General features: G+C 53.9%; 1 protein-coding gene and 1 long non-coding RNA gene across 10 annotated transcripts in view; one reads left to right on the forward strand and one right to left on the reverse strand.

The window, feature by feature from the left end:
• Nucleotides 1-704: 704 nt before the first annotated feature.
• Nucleotides 705-3548, forward strand: LOC130522086 (uncharacterized). The gene is made up of 2 exons (XR_008949538.1): nt 705-1448; nt 1644-3548. It is a non-coding gene; the product is annotated as an uncharacterized LOC130522086 (long non-coding RNA).
• The window catches only part of LOC130522072 (sodium/potassium/calcium exchanger 2-like), a 20323-nt gene continuing 5071 nt past the window's right edge, over nt 3382-18633 (reverse strand). For 2 of the 9 annotated variants that reach the window (XM_057026061.1, XM_057026062.1), the window contains exons 3-12: nt 15719-15765; nt 15072-15180; nt 13385-13399; nt 11349-11399; nt 9556-9654; nt 9118-9200; nt 6739-6873; nt 6568-6657; nt 6289-6455; nt 3382-6150 (exon numbers count right to left, since the gene is read on the reverse strand). In XM_057026061.1, the coding sequence (XP_056882041.1) occupies nt 5901-6150; nt 6289-6455; nt 6568-6657; nt 6739-6873; nt 9118-9200; nt 9556-9654; nt 11349-11399; nt 13385-13399; nt 15072-15180; nt 15719-15765 (1046 nt within the window). In that variant the 3' untranslated portion in view covers nt 3382-5900. The remainder of the gene's footprint in view (nt 6151-6288; nt 6456-6567; nt 6658-6738; nt 6874-9117; nt 9201-9555; nt 9655-11348; nt 11400-13384; nt 13400-15071; nt 15181-15718; nt 15766-18633) is intronic. The other 7 variants (XM_057026063.1, XM_057026064.1, XM_057026065.1 and 4 more) reach the window with 7 other exon arrangements.

The following is an 18633-nucleotide window of genomic DNA, read 5'->3' on the forward strand; positions in this document are numbered from 1 at the left end:
CTTTAAGTTAATTTGTTATGATGGATTTAAGCTTTGATGACTGAATGACAGAAGTTTAAATCATAAAATCCACCAGGTCTCAGTACAATAAATCAATAAATAAAAACCCCTTTTTTTTTAAATGTGCAGAAAGAGAATGAAGGCAACGATGTTTTTGGTTGAATAAAAGTTAATAACGAGGCTCTTGAATTCATCTTGTTTCCGTGTTTAGTTTCCGTTTATTTCGGATCTTTTGTGGATGGAGCCGCACAAACACAAGAATGTGATGTTGCGATGTTCTGTCGCCTCACACACACACTTAAAACACATATATGACACACGTATGACACACGTATGACACACCCCCTCACACTTAGAGGTCGATCAATACTATACAATTATCAACAGGAAAGTTTTCATGCTCAGTTTGACCCTCAAGTTTTCATAAGATCAACACAACTCGTCTCTCCAACCACGTTCATCTCCCGTTTCAGCCTTTTCCCAGTCGAAACTTGGATCTTCATTCGTCTCGAACCTTCCGTTTAATCCAGAGCAGCAGGGGCGGAGGTCGTGGAAGAGATGTGGGCGGAAAAGGAGGCAGAGAGACGGCAAGTGTGTGGCACAGCAGGGAGTGAGAGTCAGCCGCTATGCCAGTATCTTGCCTTCTCTCCTGGATCCACTCTGGACCTTCTGGGTCAGCTCCATCCACCCAGAAGAACTCGCAGGTAAAGCAGGAACATTCATAGAAAGTTCAGGCGTGAGTGCTCAGGTCAGGAACTGCTCCCTCCACCTGTCTCGGTCTCCTACCTGTTGACTTACGCGCTCTCCGCCACTTCTGAGCCGCGCGTCTTGACGCACGTGGAGCGTTTGCGGACGTCACGCGGTCGCACCTCGCACCCTCCTGCCGGAGATGCGTGTCTGCTCGGTGCGTCCCGGCCTGGCTTTCACCCGGGGGGGAGTTCCCGACTGACGTCACGGATGACGCTTCCGGATCAAACGCGCCTCCGGAAATGGAGCAAAATCCTGGTGAAGGGCGCAGAAGTCGCGAGGCGCGCTGGTGGTGGATGAAGTTCACCAGGAGATCCGTCCACTCAGCTGGGATCTGGTCCATCGGTGAATCACGCTGGATGAGTCAAAGCCGGTCTAGACGAGAAAAGTGTCTCCAGCAGGACATGTGGTCTGATGGCAGACATTCTTCAAAGACTGAGTCTAAGATCCATCCAAGCTCCTGGTCCAGGGTCCCAGGGCCAGGCAGGACATCCTGCTGGAGCCCACAGAAAAGGAGCCGGACTCAGCAGAACCTTCAGCTGAGTCTGTTAAAGGTGGTAGGAACCTCTGATGTCCAACGGAGGGTCCCTGCAGAGTGCCCATTAAGTGGCCTGTGGCGATGCCCCGAACTCTGGTCCAGCACCACTAAGGGGCCCTTCCAGGACCGGAACAGGGCTGTGCCTCTGAGGTGACCCCTCCAGGTGAATACGCTCTTGTCTAGCATGTCCGTGATGAACGAATGAACGGGCTAAAGTGGCCTCTCCGACACGCCTCCAGTCAACGAGAGGACGGCCTGGCGCCCCCAGGGGGCGCTAGCAGTGGCCTGCCTGTGATTGGTGCCATTCAATCCGGACTCTCGTCTCTAATCTAACTTTTCTTTCTGTTGGTGTCGTTAGAAAAGGGCCCGTTTGACGTCGACAACGGTGACTCACGCCTGAACGCGTCGACCGCGCCCGCCAACTCCCACAGAGCGAACGCCGTTTCCACCCCTGGCACAGTTTCCATTGCGTACACACGTGCACGTGTTTACTCTCATCATGGTGTCACGGATTCTCAAATATCCCTTCGACCTGCTGGCCCTGCTTTTCAACATGCTGATCAACGCCGCCGCTAAATGCTAATGACAAAGAGCTGAGCTTCAGGAAATGATGGCAGCTTCCAGATTATTTCTTTATACTTTCATCTGCTTCGTCTGCATCCACCAGCCCCCAGAGGCCGGAGCAGTTAGCATCATCAGCGCTAACAGACGACCGTTTGTGCATCGCCCAACATAAATGGTGGATTCTGAATCACACGACGAGCCCTTGAAGGTGGGACCGGCGGTGACGTTCCTCTGAGTCACGGCTTCTCTCAGGTCAGCCGAGGACGTCGGTTCTGAAGAGTCATGAAAAACTGCTCCACAAAACAGCAGAACGGGGCAGTTTTTCGGTGCTGGACCCCCCCCCCCCCCCAGCATATGGACCTCATCAACTGCTGGCAGAGCTGGTTGGATGTAAAGTCCCCTCAAACACTGATGCTGACTCACATTTAAAAGATCCAACTGTTCACTCCTGATTCTGCCAACACAACTAATTAGCTTAGCTTAACCTAGCATAGCTATGTGAACTGCTAACATACAGAACCTGAATGTGTTTTTACTTCAGTGCCAGCTACAGTTCAGCAACAAAAACTCTCAGTTGTTTGTGTGTCGGATCATTTTGGAAGAAATATCAAAGATATCAGCGAGAACCTTTGGAGGAACCTGGTTCCTTGTGGATAAATGAACGGTCGGATGAGTTCAACTTCCTGTTCTTTGGTATCCAACAACGAGACTTCCAGAAAAGTGACTTTTCCTCACGTTAGCCTTTCAAGATTTGTTAGCTAATCCTGTATCAACCAGAATCGGGGTCAGTGGGCCCTTCCTGGACTGGCTCCATGTTTCCCAGATAACAGGTTTGTTTTCAGAAGAAACAAAAGAATTGGCAAGAATTAAAACCAGAGGTTAGGTCTGATGGTGACAACTTTTTGTTTCCAGATAAAAACAGCTTTATCCGAGTTATCGGGAATCTGATTCATCTTTCCCACATCTTCTGAAAACAGAAGAGGTCGTTCCTGCAGGTTTGATCAAGTCTCGTCGAAGCTGAGCGGAGGCGTGTCTTGACCCAGGGACGTGTAGAGGACGCAGGTGAGCCGGAGACACGATGTCACGAGGAAGGAGCCTTTATCACCTCGGTCCTCCATCAGAATTCCAGTCCAGCGAGCTCCGTCCTCTCAGGAGGGAGGTTGCAGAGCTGGAGCTGGCTTCAGCGAGTCCTCAACCACCTCATCTCCACGCCAGGAGCTCGACCGGTCTGTCACGGGGAAGATCGGCGCTGACCACTAGAGGGCGCCATAGCCTCACGCGCTGCGGGCAGAAGGCGCCATGGCGGGAATATTGGACCGGAGGACACCGCATCTCTTGTTGACTGTATTTCTTAAGACTTTTTAAAGGTTTTGTCCAAAGTTTCATTCTAAAATGAGTCTATCAGCGAATAAAAAGGACGACTGACGACTCGCAGCAGCCACAGACACTAAAACTCTCATAAAAAAGCCCGACAGGAAGTCTGTGGACGAACCACCGACAGAGCTCTGAAGAGTCAGTTAGCCAACACCTGGTTGCATATTTGAATTCTCTTTATTAGTTTTATTATATACTTTGTGTTTTTACATAAAGAGACATTTTACACATATAGATTATATGGTTAGTTTGTATCTGTATATATGTACACCTCTGGTCAATCTTACAGAAACACCAATAAAATTTAACATTTACAGTGCAAAAATGTTCGTTGGTGGTAACCGTTGCCAACCCTGCTAACCCACAACCAACGCCAAGCCTGCATGCTAATCCCCGCTACCCCGGATCCTTCACCTTACTCGTCCTTCCTGTTTTCACGCAGAAAAAAGAGAAAGAAAATCAAGAAATGGGAAGAATGAGCACGTGTTGACAGTGGCAGAGTTTCAGCAGCGGCAAAGATATTTTTGGGAAATTAGCTTTGTTTTGGTTTCCGACTACGTGATTGGAATACTCAAACCTAATAAAGATTCCTACAATCGCTAAAAAAGGGATTTTGTTGTCTTTCAGAAAGACGTGCTCGTAAAAAAGAGGAAGCTAACCTTCACACCCGACTTAGCCAAAAACCAAATTGCCCAAAAATATGAAGTGACACTGTTAAACCAAAACTTTAAAGAGAAGCGACACTTTTATCGTTGATGACATCACCAGAGAAGGTGGGAGGGGCATTACAGTGCGAGCCATCGTGACATCGGTGTGGCTAAAACAGGAGGTGCGTTTGCACCGCAGGAACCCCCCCCCCAAGGAACTGCCCCCCCAGGAACCTTTACAGGGCCTGAGTCAGGTGGACAAAACCTGAGCTGAGGAAATCCTCTTCTCCTGGAATGTGGCACCATCTCAGCTTCCTCCATCTTTACCTCCGTCCTCGATGGGGTTTTTTTTGTCGCGTTTGGCGGATCGCCCGGGTGACGTCACTTGTGATGTCGCCGAGGGGTCCGACCCCGCAGTCCAGACACGACCACCGAGAGGACCTAGTGGGGGGAACAGTTCCCGTAAAGGTCCTGCCCCAGTATTTGCCAGGAACTCCTGCAGTGGAAACGCGTCTGTGCTCCGTCCTTCTTCAAAGGCCTAAAAACTTGTGACACATTTATAGAGTTAATGTCGATGCTAACGAGTGCTAATGTGGAGTAAATAATGGTTCTCGCAAAAACAGATGTTTCTATTTACAAAGTAAACCCGGCGCGGCGGCTCTGAAATGGTGCATAAGAGTGAACGAAAGCTCGGCTGTGGCGGATGGGGAACCAGCCGTTAGCATGCAGCGCTCCGCAGCGCTCCGTAGCGCTCCGTAGCGCTCCAGCCGGAGGGTCTATATGTCACAGCTCACTCTGCTGTACAGGCGCCGTGTCGAGGTAAAGCGGAGGAGGACAAGTGCCTCCTCGCAGGATTTCAGACAGGACAGGTGGGGGACAGGGGTGTGTGTGTGTGTGCGTGCGTGTGTGTGGAGGCGGGATTCAACGACAACACACACGTTATATTGCTGTAAAATCTGTGATTTCCACATTCTATGTAGCTTAAAGAGGGATGGCGGTTATTATTTCCTGTATAAAAACACAGCTGTGGGTATGTGTCCCGAATACTGCTAGCATGGCCTCTAGTGGCGGCTAAATATGAGGGAGGGGTCCTCGTGGGGTGACTTCAGATTGCACACATGCACACAAAAGCACCTTTGATTAAAAAAAGGAATTGCACAAGTTCGATAGATATCGTCGACTGTTTTTTTACATAGAGACGGAGTCATTATGAAACAATTTGGAATCGGTACAACTTCTAAAATCGGTGATATTCTCCTCCGAATATTTTGTTCCACATGCAGCTGACTCCTGGGAACGGCTAATCCAGGAGTCGGGCTAGCCGCAAGCTAATCTCAGTTCTACAGAAAGCACTACACATCGACTAATCTAAATCAACCGTGTGGCTTAAACACCGTTTACGACTTTTTTCAAAGGTATTTTTTTCAACATTGACTTCGTTATGGAAGCTTTAATGAGCCTAAAGTGCCCATTTTGTTTTTTTACTCAGCAATATTGAAGGCTAGCATACTTTTTCACTGTCATGTGACCTTCTGGAATCTTTTCTCTGAGGGTGAAAGGTCAGGCGGTGGTGATCGCTACGGTACAGCGAAGGCTACCTACGTTAGCGAGGGTGAATGTAAAGAATCATACCGACATGTGTGTGTGTTGGGGGGGGGGGCGCGTTTGACTTGGATGCATTTGCAACTGAGAAGGACGAAGGAGTTTGTGTTTGCCTGTTGATCGGAAGGAAACAGCGCTGGAGCAACCATCCACAAACCCGCTCCAGGCGGCAGCACCTCAGAACACGGTCCGATGCTTCTGCTTCACCCATAAATCCAAAGCTCCGACGCGTCGCCAGACCGAGACGGCGCCCGCGAAGGTTGGCAGCCCCCTCCTGGCCCCACCTGCGTCCTGAAAGTGTCCTGGCAACTCCTGTTCCTGGGGTGAGAGACCGCGAGGGGAAGGCGAGAGCGATGGCAGACAGGAAGGATGGCGGTGTCCTCGGGGGTGCTGAGAACGGGGGAGGGGCCGCGGAGGGGCGTGGCTCCTTAAACGGAGACGGGACAGGCGATGACTTTGTCCTCCAGCATGACGCTGACCACCAAGAAGACAAAGTACAGCATGAACATGATGAAGCCCAGCAGCTTGCTCATGCGCCACTTGCAGGCGGCGATGGAGATGATGACGAAGAGGAGCATGAGGAAGAGCAGCACGATGGCGCAGAAGAGCCCGTTGGAGCTGACCTGGACCGACTCCAGGCCGTTCAGCAGGGACCAAATCAGCCACGGGAACGGCAGCCTGCACACACAGAAGACGCCCCAACAATCATCCCGACCTTTCCACCCACAGCGTTACCATAGCGACCGTTTACACCACACCGGGACCTCGCCCCTCGAACGTTCCCGGCGTGGCGTGCACTCGGCTCTGGCGGCGTACCCGACGGTGATGTCAAAGATGTTGGAGCCCACGGAGCTGGACACGGCCATGTCGCCCAACCCCTTGCGTGCCACGATCACGCTGGTAATGAGGTCAGGGATGGAGGTTCCAGCTGCTAACATAGTCAGGCCCATAATCTCCTCCGTAATCCCGATGGTCTCTCCGACCTGCAGGAAAACAAAACCAGGAAGGAGGAAACGGAGCTTAGCCGCGAAATAAAACCTCATCCGAGGCGCGTGATTCTCTCCCGGCGACCGGGGGGTCGGCTCTGCTGCCTACCTGGTGAGCCCACCACACCATCAGGTAGGAGAAGAAGGCGATCCAGCAGATGGCGCCCAGGAACGTGATGGGAAAGAACTTCTTTGATGACTGAAATCAGAGAGAGGAACGTTTAAGCTCCCGGACCCGGTCTCCGCACCTCCCGGGGTGTCCGGGTGGGTCGGCTCTTACTGGTTTCCGGACGTCCGGCAGCGTCAGCCACAGCGGGAGGACGATGGGGATGATGAGCAGGTAGGTGAGGCGCTTGCGAGTGGACTCGGGCCAGGACAGGCTCAGAGGCTGGTCCTCCTCCTCCTCGTCCTCGGCCTGCGACGCCAAACGGAGACAATGAGAAGAAAAGAGAGGGAAGCTCCAGCCGCCACTGGGCCGGGAGAGGTGAGCCGTGCCAGCAGCAGCACATCAAAGCAGCAGCTAATAACATCAAAGACCCTGAAAGGTCGCACGCGCTCCGAAATCCCGTATTGAAATAAAAACAGCTCTAATCCCGTTTTCCACTCCTCCCTCGGGCTCCCGAAGAAGAAGAGAGGGAGCGGACTCTTCCTCAACCCTCATCATCTCTCATCGCTGCTTTGGGGGGGAATTTTGTGATCTGGGAGGGGGAGCGTGCCTCATCCTGGGGGTGGCGTCCTTGGGAGCGGTCTGGGATGGCTAGCAATTCCCACTGGGAGCCAATAAAAAGGTTCCTGTTCCTGGAGGGACGGAGGGAAGAATTCATTAGAACTGGACCGTCGTGAGATGAGTCCTCTCAGTGGGAACATCTCCATGGCAACTGTCCCCGGAGGCGGCCTGGGGGACCTGCAGCACTCTGGGGGGGTTCAGCCCAGTCTGAGGAGGAGAGTCGGCCTCCTTCCTCTGGGAAGCAGGAGCTTCCCCGGAGACTCTTGCGGTCCCGACTGGGATCTGCTTCTGGAATGTCAGGAGAGCGGAAGAATGTGGGCTGTCAGCAGCGCCTCAGGCGACGGGACCTTCAGAGTCTGACGGGCGTCCTGAAGCGGACAGAATCGCGCGCCGCTCATCCCGCGTGACGGCTACGGCTGCCGCTCGGTAACCTTGACGATCGGCGCTACCGCAGGGATGCTGGTGTTTTCCTCCTCCACCAGGGGGCCCGGTGTCCTCTGCAGAGAAGGCCAGGAACTTTAGGAAGGTCGGCCCTGGATCTGACCCTCCTGTGATAGGCAACGCCGCCGCGCAGCTATTTATGCTTCATGTATTTGAAAAGTACCCCACGGAGCCGATGCCCCATCCTCTGAAAGGGTTCCCAAATGCCACCCCCCCGAGGGTCCTTTCCTGCCCTGCGGGGAGGCGCGACATTTACCATGTTTTTGTTGACTTCACGGGGGCCTTTTGTGGTTTGATGCCGCTACGTGCGGCTAAACTGCTAAATGTCTGCTAATGATTAGCAACATGGCGGCATCAGCGTTATTATTCACGCCGGATCGTCGGCGGAGACGTTTCGGGACGCTAACGGGCGTGAACGTGAGTGAGAACAGCCGCGCACGTCGGCCGCTTCCCTCCATCCCATCATTGTCAGGATGACTCAGGAACTCCTGTTGCCCCTGATTTTCTTCCCGGCTCCTCGTCTAAACAGCCCTGAAAGCGTTTAAATATTCAGCGCGCTCTGCAAATGGAAAATCCTGAATCTCTTCGCGAGGCGGATGGAGGCGAGTACGGAATTAGAAGCAGATGGATCGTGTACATCACACAGGATCCCTTTGATGCAACACAAAGCTTTTCATTCCTGCCATTCCGGGCGCCGCTGTCGGATCTGTCGGCAGGACGTGTTGGATTTAAATGCGACAAGAACAATCTCCTTCCTCCCTCGCGCGGCGACCGCGGCGTCTGCATTAATGTGACGGGTGGGAGGAGCTCTGACATCACAGGGAGGAGCCTCGGCCAAGTCTCACTGACACACAGGTGCACTGTGGGAAGGGGCGCTAAAAATAGCCGCTCGTCTTGTTCAGGCGCCAAAAAAACTTTCAGGGTCAGTGAATCACCACCTGGAAAAGGTCGGAATCGGACGACGCCTTTCGGTTTAGCCTGCGGGTTAGCGGGCTTTGATGTGTTCAAGCAGCAGAGATCAAAGGGGTCAGTGTGCAGGTTTGAACCCAGGATTATCCGGCTAGCTTTAGCACAAAAGTGCTACGCGTCAGGCAGGATTTCTCCGTGGCCGAGCTAGCTGCGTTCAATGCTAGCGAGGATTTTAACCACCTGCCTCCAAAAACGTCTGTTAGCCTTGCAGGCCGCCGCTTCCTGTCGCACACGCTCAGGATGCGCACGGGTCCATCAGGGCCCAGCGGCGGGCAGCAGCAGGTCAGCGAGGAGTGTGATTACGGCGCTCAGTGGGAGGCGCCGTCTTTGGCAGCGCCGGCTGAAGATGGAGGGGCTCGCCTGAGCGCACGCTGGGAAATAACCAGCAGCGGTGACCCGAACCAGAGCCGCCGTGACCTTTGCATCAATCACACTCCAGGTGGAACGCCGCCGCCGACCAGGAGCGCCAGGTAGTCCTGACAGACGTGTTCAAGGTGGCGCTAGCATGAAGCGCTTTCTTACCGTTTCTCCTTCCTGTCCCGCCGTTCCGTTCATGGGAGGTGTGACTTCAACTTCCACGCTTGAGCTGTTTGGGAGGTTCTTATCTGTGGGGGGAGAAACAGGGTTAAGGAGGGTCCCCGTCGATGGCGTCCGGATGCGTCACATGGCGACAAAGTACTGGAACCTGCGACGACAGTCGTGCGTTTTGATGGTAATTGGCTAAAGAGGCGCCGTTAGCATAATCTGGCGCCATTGATCGCATCTTAGTGGCTCTTTGATTCCGCCGTCCTGCGGCTCTTTGAAGTGAAAAGCACGCATGAATTGGGGGATGGAAACGCGGCTCGAGGACGACGCTCACATTTAGCTCGCCGTTTCTGTTTGACATCAGGGATCAAACCCACCGGCTCCAGCGCGGGCGGTCGTGGTAACTAGCACGATACGTGCGTTTTCCCTTCGTACCTGAACGGCTAGCCACGCCGTTAGCCTTCTCGCTGTCCTCCACCTGGCATTTCTTCTTAGCGATCTTGTGAAGGATGGACGCCTTCTCTCGAAACTTTCCTGAAAAAGAGGCGCCGCAGAGGTTAAAGGGAGGGACGCAGGCGGACGTTTGGCTGCTCCTGGTCGGAGCGCCGCTGGGGTCAGGGGTCACCTGCGGGGGGGGGGTGTTGAGGCTCGCCCGTGAGAGCGTGCAGGTCAGTGCGTGAATGCAGATGTGTCACGTGAAACAGTCCAGAAGAGCGGAGGAAGAGAAATTCTTTCGTTAGCTTACTTCCGTGCTAAAAACACCAGACTGGTGAATAATTGATTTGGTGGCGCCGTCAGCCGAGCTGTAACCGCTTCATCAATCGTGGCTGCTTACGTAAACCACGCGCACTTTTGACTCTACGCGTAACGACTCACGCAACGGCGCTTTTCCACGAACCGCCGTCCCCGCGGGCCTGCACGCCACTGTAATGGCAGATGACCTTGGCTCATTTGCTCCGCGGCAGCGTTAGCGTTAGCCATCGACGCTGTATTCTAATTTCACTGACTTCCTGTGCGTGTCGGGTTTTACATCAGGATCGATGACAATGATTTTTCTCCTTTCTCATATCGGGAGCCTCGTTTGTTGACGCGAACGCCACCGGAGCGCGCCGCCATCGCCAATGTCACCGCGCGCCCTTCCTGCTGTCCGCTTCCCTCCTCTTTTTCATCTCTCTCTCCCTTGGTCTTTTGGCGGCGCCTCTTCTTCTCTTCTTTCACAAGCACACAGAGACGCTCGCACCTACTGTACATTTTCACGCCATCACACCCCCCCCCCACCCGCACGCTGACATCACCCACAGAGGCGGTCATTTTCAGTCGCCGGCGAGCGTTTGTTTGTGGAAATGTGGGCGTCGGATTGCAGGCGGCGAGGTGGAAAATGGTCATTACGACAGTGGAAAAACAGGGAATTCTGGAGGATACGAGAAAGACGAAGAGCAGTTAGCGCAAATGCTAACTTGCCTCAGACAAAAAGACACACAAATCTTCCGGCAGCTAAACTGAGCCGCTACCGTTTGTTCCGTCCACCAGAACGGCGCCAGATCCACCGACGCGTTTCGCCGAATGACGTGTTTCACTTCAGTTTGACGCTAATTTCACGTGTGTTGGAGGGAAACGTCCCGTTTTTAAGGCTTAAATGTGCGTCTTTTAATCTGCGCAGAGCAGAAATTAAAGCATTTCCGGAGAAATTATCCACTTTGCACAGTGATTAAGCGATTGCAGAGACTTTAAGAATAACCATCCTTCCCTCGCCGCCTGTTCTCCCCGCCGGCGCTGCCGCTTACGCAACCACCCGGAGGATGAGTCACTCCGGTTTGTATAATTCACCAGCGCCGACCCGGCAGGCACGACGGTGGATTCTCAGGGAGCAGAAGGTCCAAAAGACGGTAAAAGGCTGTTTTGTTAGCGCCTGCACACGGACGCTCGTCTTTGAAAGCACCAAAACAAACACACACACACACACACACACACACACACACACTCACACACACACACAGTAACACACTGTTGTGAGTGGGACCAACAAAGATGAGAAAGAAAAGAACATTGCGTGTCCACGGTGATCCACTGTCGTGGCTGAGAGATGAAAGCAAAGACAAGCAAAATCAAAGGTAAACCCATGATGGCCGTGGGGGCGGAGCTCCGCTGGGCCAGAAACAGAACAAAAGGGTCAAATAAAGGCGTGATGGCGACGCTGATCTGACAGAAGTGAAAACGGAGGCGCTTACCTTCCTCAGTCATTGAGTGATAATATTTTAGTTTCCCATAAGTCCCCAGCTCTACAACATCACAGCAAAAGACAAAGGTGAGGCAACGGCAACAGAGAGAAGAGCAACAGGACAACATGGCCGACGGGACGCCGACGGGACGCCGACGGGACGCCGTCGCCAAGCAACAACATGATGGCGGGGGATGGTTCCCTCAAACTAAAACATGAGCAGAGAAGCATTCAAAGAGGGCGGCGAAGGTCAGAGAGGGTCAACATGCAACACACAGGTGAGTCCCCGTCCTCGTCCCCGTCCTCGTCCTCCTCGCTCCGCCCACAGGACGATGAGTCGGCGGTTTTGTCTCCACCGACAAACGCGCGCCATTAATCTGATTCCCTGAGCTTCGCACTTCCTGCCACCCCAAACAGACCGTCAGCACACCTGCAGGATGAATTAGCAGGAATTCAAAACGCCGCGGCTACGGCTAACCTGGAACTGACAGCTGGGCGGCGCCCCCTGGGCGGGGTGACCCCCCGCAGGGCCGCGTTCAGCACGCCAACGTCCAATTTCACCTCCGTCAGTTGTGTCAACCTGCCTCCTTCTGGTCCGCGTCAGGCTAAACCCTCGTTAGCATCGCTGCTCAAAACGCGTCGGGCATCAACTTCTGGCTCAAAAGGCCGTTCGACCTTTGACCTTTCAGCAGAGAGGTGCTGTTTTAGGAGCTGTGGCGGCGTCATCAGCTGGAACCTTCATGAGGTTTGTCGGTTCCCCTCAAACACGCCGTTGCTTTGATCTCCAGACGCACCAACTCGTCCTGTTGCTCTGCACACGCCGGAAACGCCCACCGTCCTCCTGCGGCGCCGCCGGAGCGAGCCGAGGGCAACACCGGGGGCAACACCGGGGGCAACACCGGGGGCATCGGGGCCAGTTACCCTGGGAGACAATCGATGTTTACCCTCCACCACCAGAGAGCCCGTGGTTGTTTACCAGGGACCTTTTTGTCCTTGTAGTGTGACCTCAAAACCCCTGGGAGAGTGTGTGTGTGTGTGTGGTGTGTGTGTGTGTGTGTGCGTGTGTGCGTGTGTGTGTGTGTGTGTGTGTGTGTGTGTGTGTGTGTGTGTGTGTGTGTGTGTGTCCACTCGGCCTGTCGGGGGTTGGGGAGTCAGTCTGTGCCGGAGCAAAGAGGCTTTTAACATCGATTCGTTCTTGCACCAAACAGACGGCGAGCGCGTCGCCGCCGCTCCACCAGCCGCTGTTGCTAACAGGAAGCAGCCGCCGCCCCGGCTGGTCAGGTGGGACGAGGCTCCGGGGTTCATCACGCCCGGCGTTGACCGGGAGCCGCTCCGTGTCGTCGGGAGCGTCGAGCGTTCGCTTCGTTTCCCAGAATGTTTGAGCGGAAAGCCGATAAATGATATTAGCTTCGGTGGAAAACATATTTCCATGTCCGGAGGACGGGAGGTCGCCAGAGAGAGGATCGACCCGCCGGATCAATCGGTTACCACACGAACAATAACAGCAGGGGGGTCATCAACATTCCCGATCCAGCTCCGCTTCTTCCTGTCCGGGCCGGGACTCACTGGTCTCACCAGTGGGGGCGCCGCAGAGAGAAGGTGGACCAAACGGACCAAATCATGGAGGCGGAGCAACGCCGTCATGGCGGCCCGCTGGTCCTGGAAACACCTGGAAACATCTGGTCAGTTTCCAAACACTGGGAATCGGACCGATAGGGAACAACACGGAGTTCTGCTGAGACCAGGTGGACACGTGGTGCGTCTGCGTCCGGCCGGATAATTCCTGCTGCCGGGGCCCGAAACAGCAGCAAACGGGTCAAAGGTCGGACGCTCAGACTACAGGAGGTCACGGGAGGAGAGCGAGGGTTGGCGGTGGGGGGGGGGGGGGGGCAGAGGGGGGGGGACAAGCACCCACAGGAGAGGATGAGACGGAACGGACACACAGCACAGATGGAGACGCCGAGGAAGAGTCGACTCCGGGCCGTCTGAATGACAACAAACAGGGTTCTCTAGGGGGGGGGGGTAGAAATTAGAGGAGTAACTCACCAGAGTCAGCAAATTCTGAGGGGGGGGTAGAAGAAGAGAGACAGGAAGACAGAAGAAGAAGAAGAGATCAATCCATGTGGAATCGACCTGCTGGAAACTGAGAACAGCTGAAACTGGAGATCCATCATTTGATTTACAACTTGCTTCTGGAGTTATATGAACACGTAGCTTAGCATCACACCTGAGGCTGGAGGGAGGCGGACTCGGCTAAACTGCCAGTTTAGCGTAGCTTGGATTAGCTTAGGTCGGTGTGTCTCTCTGAAAGATCGTGATTTGATGGGATCAGACGCAGCTACACGCTAACGAAAAGCAGCAGAAATTCGTTCTTTTCAGTCCGGTTAGCTTGGCGCTAAAGCAGAGGGTAGCTAGGCGCCCCCGCTAGGATGATAATTCACCGCATCTTTGATGAGCTAACTGTTGTGAAGACTGTGCAGAGCTAAACGCGTCCTCCCGTCTTCATGCTAAGCTAGCCGTAGCTTGAATTCTAGCTCACTCGTAAGTGCTCTGCTAATCTTTTGATCCCACTCTTTGCCACGAAATGATGTAATTTCCCAAAATGTCAAACTAGTCTTTAAAGAAACAAGGCCACAGTTTTGAACGCCCACGCCTCGTTCTCCTCGTTAGCGCCGGAGAGCGCGGCCAGACTTCCCGGGGCCGTTCTCCGTTCTGGTTCCAGCATAACAAGCTCGGCCTCCCGGCAGGTTTGGAAGTGCAGTTTATTTTGAGAGACGCCCATGAAAAATGTATGGAGCGAGTCCTTGCAGCTCGCTCTCGGCCCCGCTGAGCCGCTAACGGCTAGCGGCGCCGCGCGGGGACGCCGCTCTTTGATGGAGCACCTGTTTTTGTCTCCGTCCACGCTCGTGTGCCTGCTGACAAAAGGCTGCTTTACATTAATGATATCAGTAAATGTGCATAGAACCGTCGCTCAGCACGGCCCTGAAATTAATTAGCATGCTAAACAACGAGCCGTGTAATGAAGCGATATCATTTTTTCGCACAGTCACGATGTTCTGAGTCCTAAATGAACCTGGATTAAAGGCTTAATGCATTCATTGTTTGATCTGTGGTCAAAACCCTCATTTCTGCAGCACAAACGCCAAATTTAGCCAAACAAGCTAAAGAGTTCAGCTACTTTTCGCCCACGTTCCGAAGAAAACGACAGAAGCAAATGAAAAGAGGAGCAGAAGGATGAAGGTCCGTCATTTACACTTTAATGCACCACGATGGGACGATGCGCCGAGGCCGCCGTCCTCCGATGAGTCGGCGCATGCTAATGGGCACTTTAGCGTCCTTCTCTCCCGAGCTGACTCACTCGGGCGTCGCGTTTCAAAGAGGGTAGAGAAATGTAAACCCGGCACAGGTCAAAGTTCGGGACTGAGATCAAAGACACTCAAAAAGAGATCAAAGCAAAAACTGTTCCAGAGAGTCGGCGGTTGTTTCATGGGAGGTTTCACGTCACACATCTGCATTCTCACGACCACAAACGCAACTTTTTCTGGAGGACGGTGGGACCGAAGTGACCGCCCGAGTCACGGCGACTGATCGCGTTCATCCCTTTAAGAGGAACTCGGCGTTCCTGGAGGGGCTGAAGACGAGACCCTCCTGGAAATTACAGGCAGCGCCAAGAACGTTTGAGCTCCGTTAAGTGACTTCAGGCCACCGTCGAAGGCGCCTCGTGCCGTCTTACCTTCGCTTAACGGGTCCAACGTGTGAATCATCAGCTGGAAAATGCTGTTCCTCATCAGGCTGTTGTGCAGGGAGGCCGAGCTGCCGCCCCTCTGGAGCCGAGGCCGGGCCTGGGGGGGGGGGACAAGGCGTCAGACAAAGCTCTGGGTACGTGGGACACACATGCCTCTGATTAGCTAAACATGCTAAAGCTGGGAGCCACGACGGCGGCTGATGAGGCAGATAAAGTGAGGAAGCATCAGCCAGGAGGCGCTTCTAATCCGGCCTGTTGGGAAGAATCCTAGTTTGCATAAAACCTGCAAACCAGTCAAGCTAAAGTTCTCCCCAAATGACGCGTCGCCGCGGCCGATCCGGCCCGAGGTGAGAGCTGCCGGCACGCCGTCCGGAGCTGGCGGTGCCCACGGGTGAGGGTGCGCGGGGCTGGAACGACAGCGGCGCCTGCACAGAAGAAGCACTGAAAGATCCACATGCAGCTCCCGGGGTCGCCTGGGCCATGCGGAATACCGACACAGAACAGAGCGGGGCTGACAGGTGGGACAGGACAGGTAGATGCCCCGCCCACGCCGCGGTGGCAGGGGAGACGCTCCTACATCTACACGCCAACAGCAGACAAACACAAGCAAGAGAGTGAATGAGGACAGGACCTACCGACAACTTTCCATCATCCTCCGGAACGGCGGGAACGGCCTTATCATCCAACACAGAGAGAAGATGAGGTAGGACGGGGAGAGAGAGAGAAACAGGACATACATGTGAAGCACGCCATGGACGACCACGGGGACGGGACAGAGACGGGGACGTGACGACGGACAAGGACGCGTTGTCCCGCCTCCACCGGGAGGCTCAAGGAACGTCGCTCCGATCCCAGTTCAGAGGAGGTTCCATCACGATGAGTTGGTTGTGGAGCTGCGTTGATGCGTGTTCTAGACACGTAGCGGCGCCGCGTGGCCGCGCTCAGCGCTACGCTAACCTGCGCGGAACGGGCCGGACGGCAACAAGCTCCTCGACTCCGACATTCGTCCGACTATGAGTCAAGTCGAACAAAGCCGAGACTGTTTCTTGCTGCCAGTCTCAAGGCGCTAGCGTTGACGCCAAAGCGCCTTTCAACAATGGCCCAGTTCTCCGCTATCGCGCTCAGCAGGCCGCTTCGGCGTGCGCCCTCCTGGAACGGCGTCTATTTTTGAAACAAAGGCCGTTCAGCGACGCTGCGAGCGTGCGTCTGCGAGGCCGACAGCTCCTCCAACACGCAGCGTTTGTTCACGTCGCCACATTTTTAGCCTCTTTTCCACGGCCCACACAGCGTTCGGACGCTCCGTCTTGTTAGCATCGAAACATTTTATCACATTTATAAAATCAAAGGACAATTTTCAGCCTCGAGGCGGCTGCGAAGCCGCAGAATCGGATTTTGTAGCTGAGCCCCTGAACGCAGCAGCTGATATGAAGCTAATCCGGACGGTTTCCACAGAGCTCATTTTCCCCCTACGTTTCGTATCTCCGGGATATTCCTGGCACATTTCCCATAATTATTCTTTTTTTTGGGGGGGGGGGAGAGAACAGGTGAAGGCGCCAGATAGAGATTAGGCCGCCGGTCGCTCATTAAGCCAGCGTTAACCATTATGACTAATAATCGCTACGGGGAGATTAGCATGTTCTCAGGAAGTTTGTGCGCTCCCTGATACCAGCTTCCAGCTCTTACGTAACGTCACATCAGGATCGTTTTTGGGAGCGGATCAGCCGAGCGCCACCACTTCCAGCGTGTGAGAGTGCGACGTCGGTAAGAAAGAAACTTCCGTTAGCAGCATTCAAATTGCCCACAGCTTAATTTCAACCCGAGTTCTGAGCATCAGCGACGGATTATTGGCGGAGGGATCGTTTCATTTTAAGACACTTTTCTTTAATTCAGAACTTGCTGCAGATGCAAACGGAGATGTGACAACGGACCTGCACTTTCCAGGCTCGTGGATGAAGCTCAGCTAAATTAGCATCTCCTCATTCATGACAGGAGGCGGACTGAAAACTTCCCCGTCTGGATGTTGGCTTAGCTGCAGCTGTGATGCTAATCCGCTATGTGTCACGAAACTAAATTTGTTCAGTGCTGCACACAGGGATACATGTCACTCATCTATGCTAACTTGTTAGCAAGCGACTCTTTCTTTTTAGACCTTTAGTGTACCAACAAATCAGGCTCAGTGAGTCCAACATGCTGAATATTAGAGAACGTTAGCTTATATTAGCATTTACACTAAACCTGCACACATTTCCATCTCTGCTACGCTGGCGTATCCCCAGTTGTGTCGGATTACGCGTGCTAGCCGTTGTGGATGTGAGTATCATGACTCTCATTTGCGTATCTTTTCCCGACAGAGTTAGCGGCGACGCCAACTCTCACCTCTAGCGTCCTGACGGGCTCAGTAGCTAAACTCAAAAGGCGTAGCGGCGGGCTCGCGCGGCTACGTGTGCGTACAGTCGGCAGTGGGTCTGCCACAGCGTGACGGAACACCCGCGGAGATTTGTCCGTTTGCATTCATCACGTTAGCGCAAAACTCCAGCGGCCCGACTGAACATTCTGTCCGTCTCACTTCCTGTTTCTGCCCGGAGACGATAATGATAATCGTGGGAGAGGAGGAGGGAAAAGATGCACAACAAGTCAAAGAGAGATCCACTCGCTAATTAGTAACCCTTCATTCTTCTAACAAGCAGAACTAATTACAGGATCTGCCACCACACTGATTTCCCACAAGGCACTGCTCACCAGAACCGGCCCCTCCCCCGCCCCCCCTCCTAAAAAGACAAATGGAAGATCAGGAACTGCTGGGTCACCAGACGACCGCAGGAGCGCTTTTGTGGTTCTTTGCTCGTTGACCTTCACCGTTGAGGTCGTCCGGCGGCCTCTCGGGGGTCACCTTGGTGGGCTCTGGGTGTGGGCGGGGCTAAAGGGCGGCCGCCTGCATCACTCATTCGTCAATGAGGAGAACATTCTTGGATGAGAACGCGGGAGAAGAGGCCTTCAGTGTTCTAATTAGCTCATTAGCAGCTAGCTGATTGCAATCACTTCTGCAGAAGAGTTTGATTCCCCTGAACTTCCTGAGGTTCCGTCTACGAGCTGACGCAGGACCGGAGGGTCGGATTCCCCCCCCGGAGGAAGGAAGCCCACCAGCCCCCCCACCCCCCACAATTCCACCGCAATCATGAGATAGCGATCTCGCTGCCCTTCACATGATGCTTTTACAGTGCGCTACATTAGCTAATCCAAGCTCGCTTTCAGAAATAGCATGTGATCGATAAAGCTTTGGGTTTCTGGCATCGCTGCTTCACCTTCAGGCTCTTCCTCAAAACCAGCATCAGATCTGTTGTTTCAGCTTAGCTTAGTTTAGCTTAGCCAGATAGCCTTAGCATCTCACAGACCACATCCATCGGCATCTTTCTGGGGAGAAAAGAGACAAAGACCAAGTCTTCCTGCTCTCCCGTGCCTGCAGACGTGCGCTGTCCTTGCAGGTTTCTGAAGGACAGAAGGTGCTGGACCACGTGGGCTCCTCCAGCACCGGTAGCGGACTCAGCTCAGC

Source organism: Takifugu flavidus, chromosome 3, assembly GCF_003711565.1.
Source record: "Takifugu flavidus isolate HTHZ2018 chromosome 3, ASM371156v2, whole genome shotgun sequence".
NCBI lineage: Eukaryota > Metazoa > Chordata > Actinopteri > Tetraodontiformes > Tetraodontidae > Takifugu > Takifugu flavidus.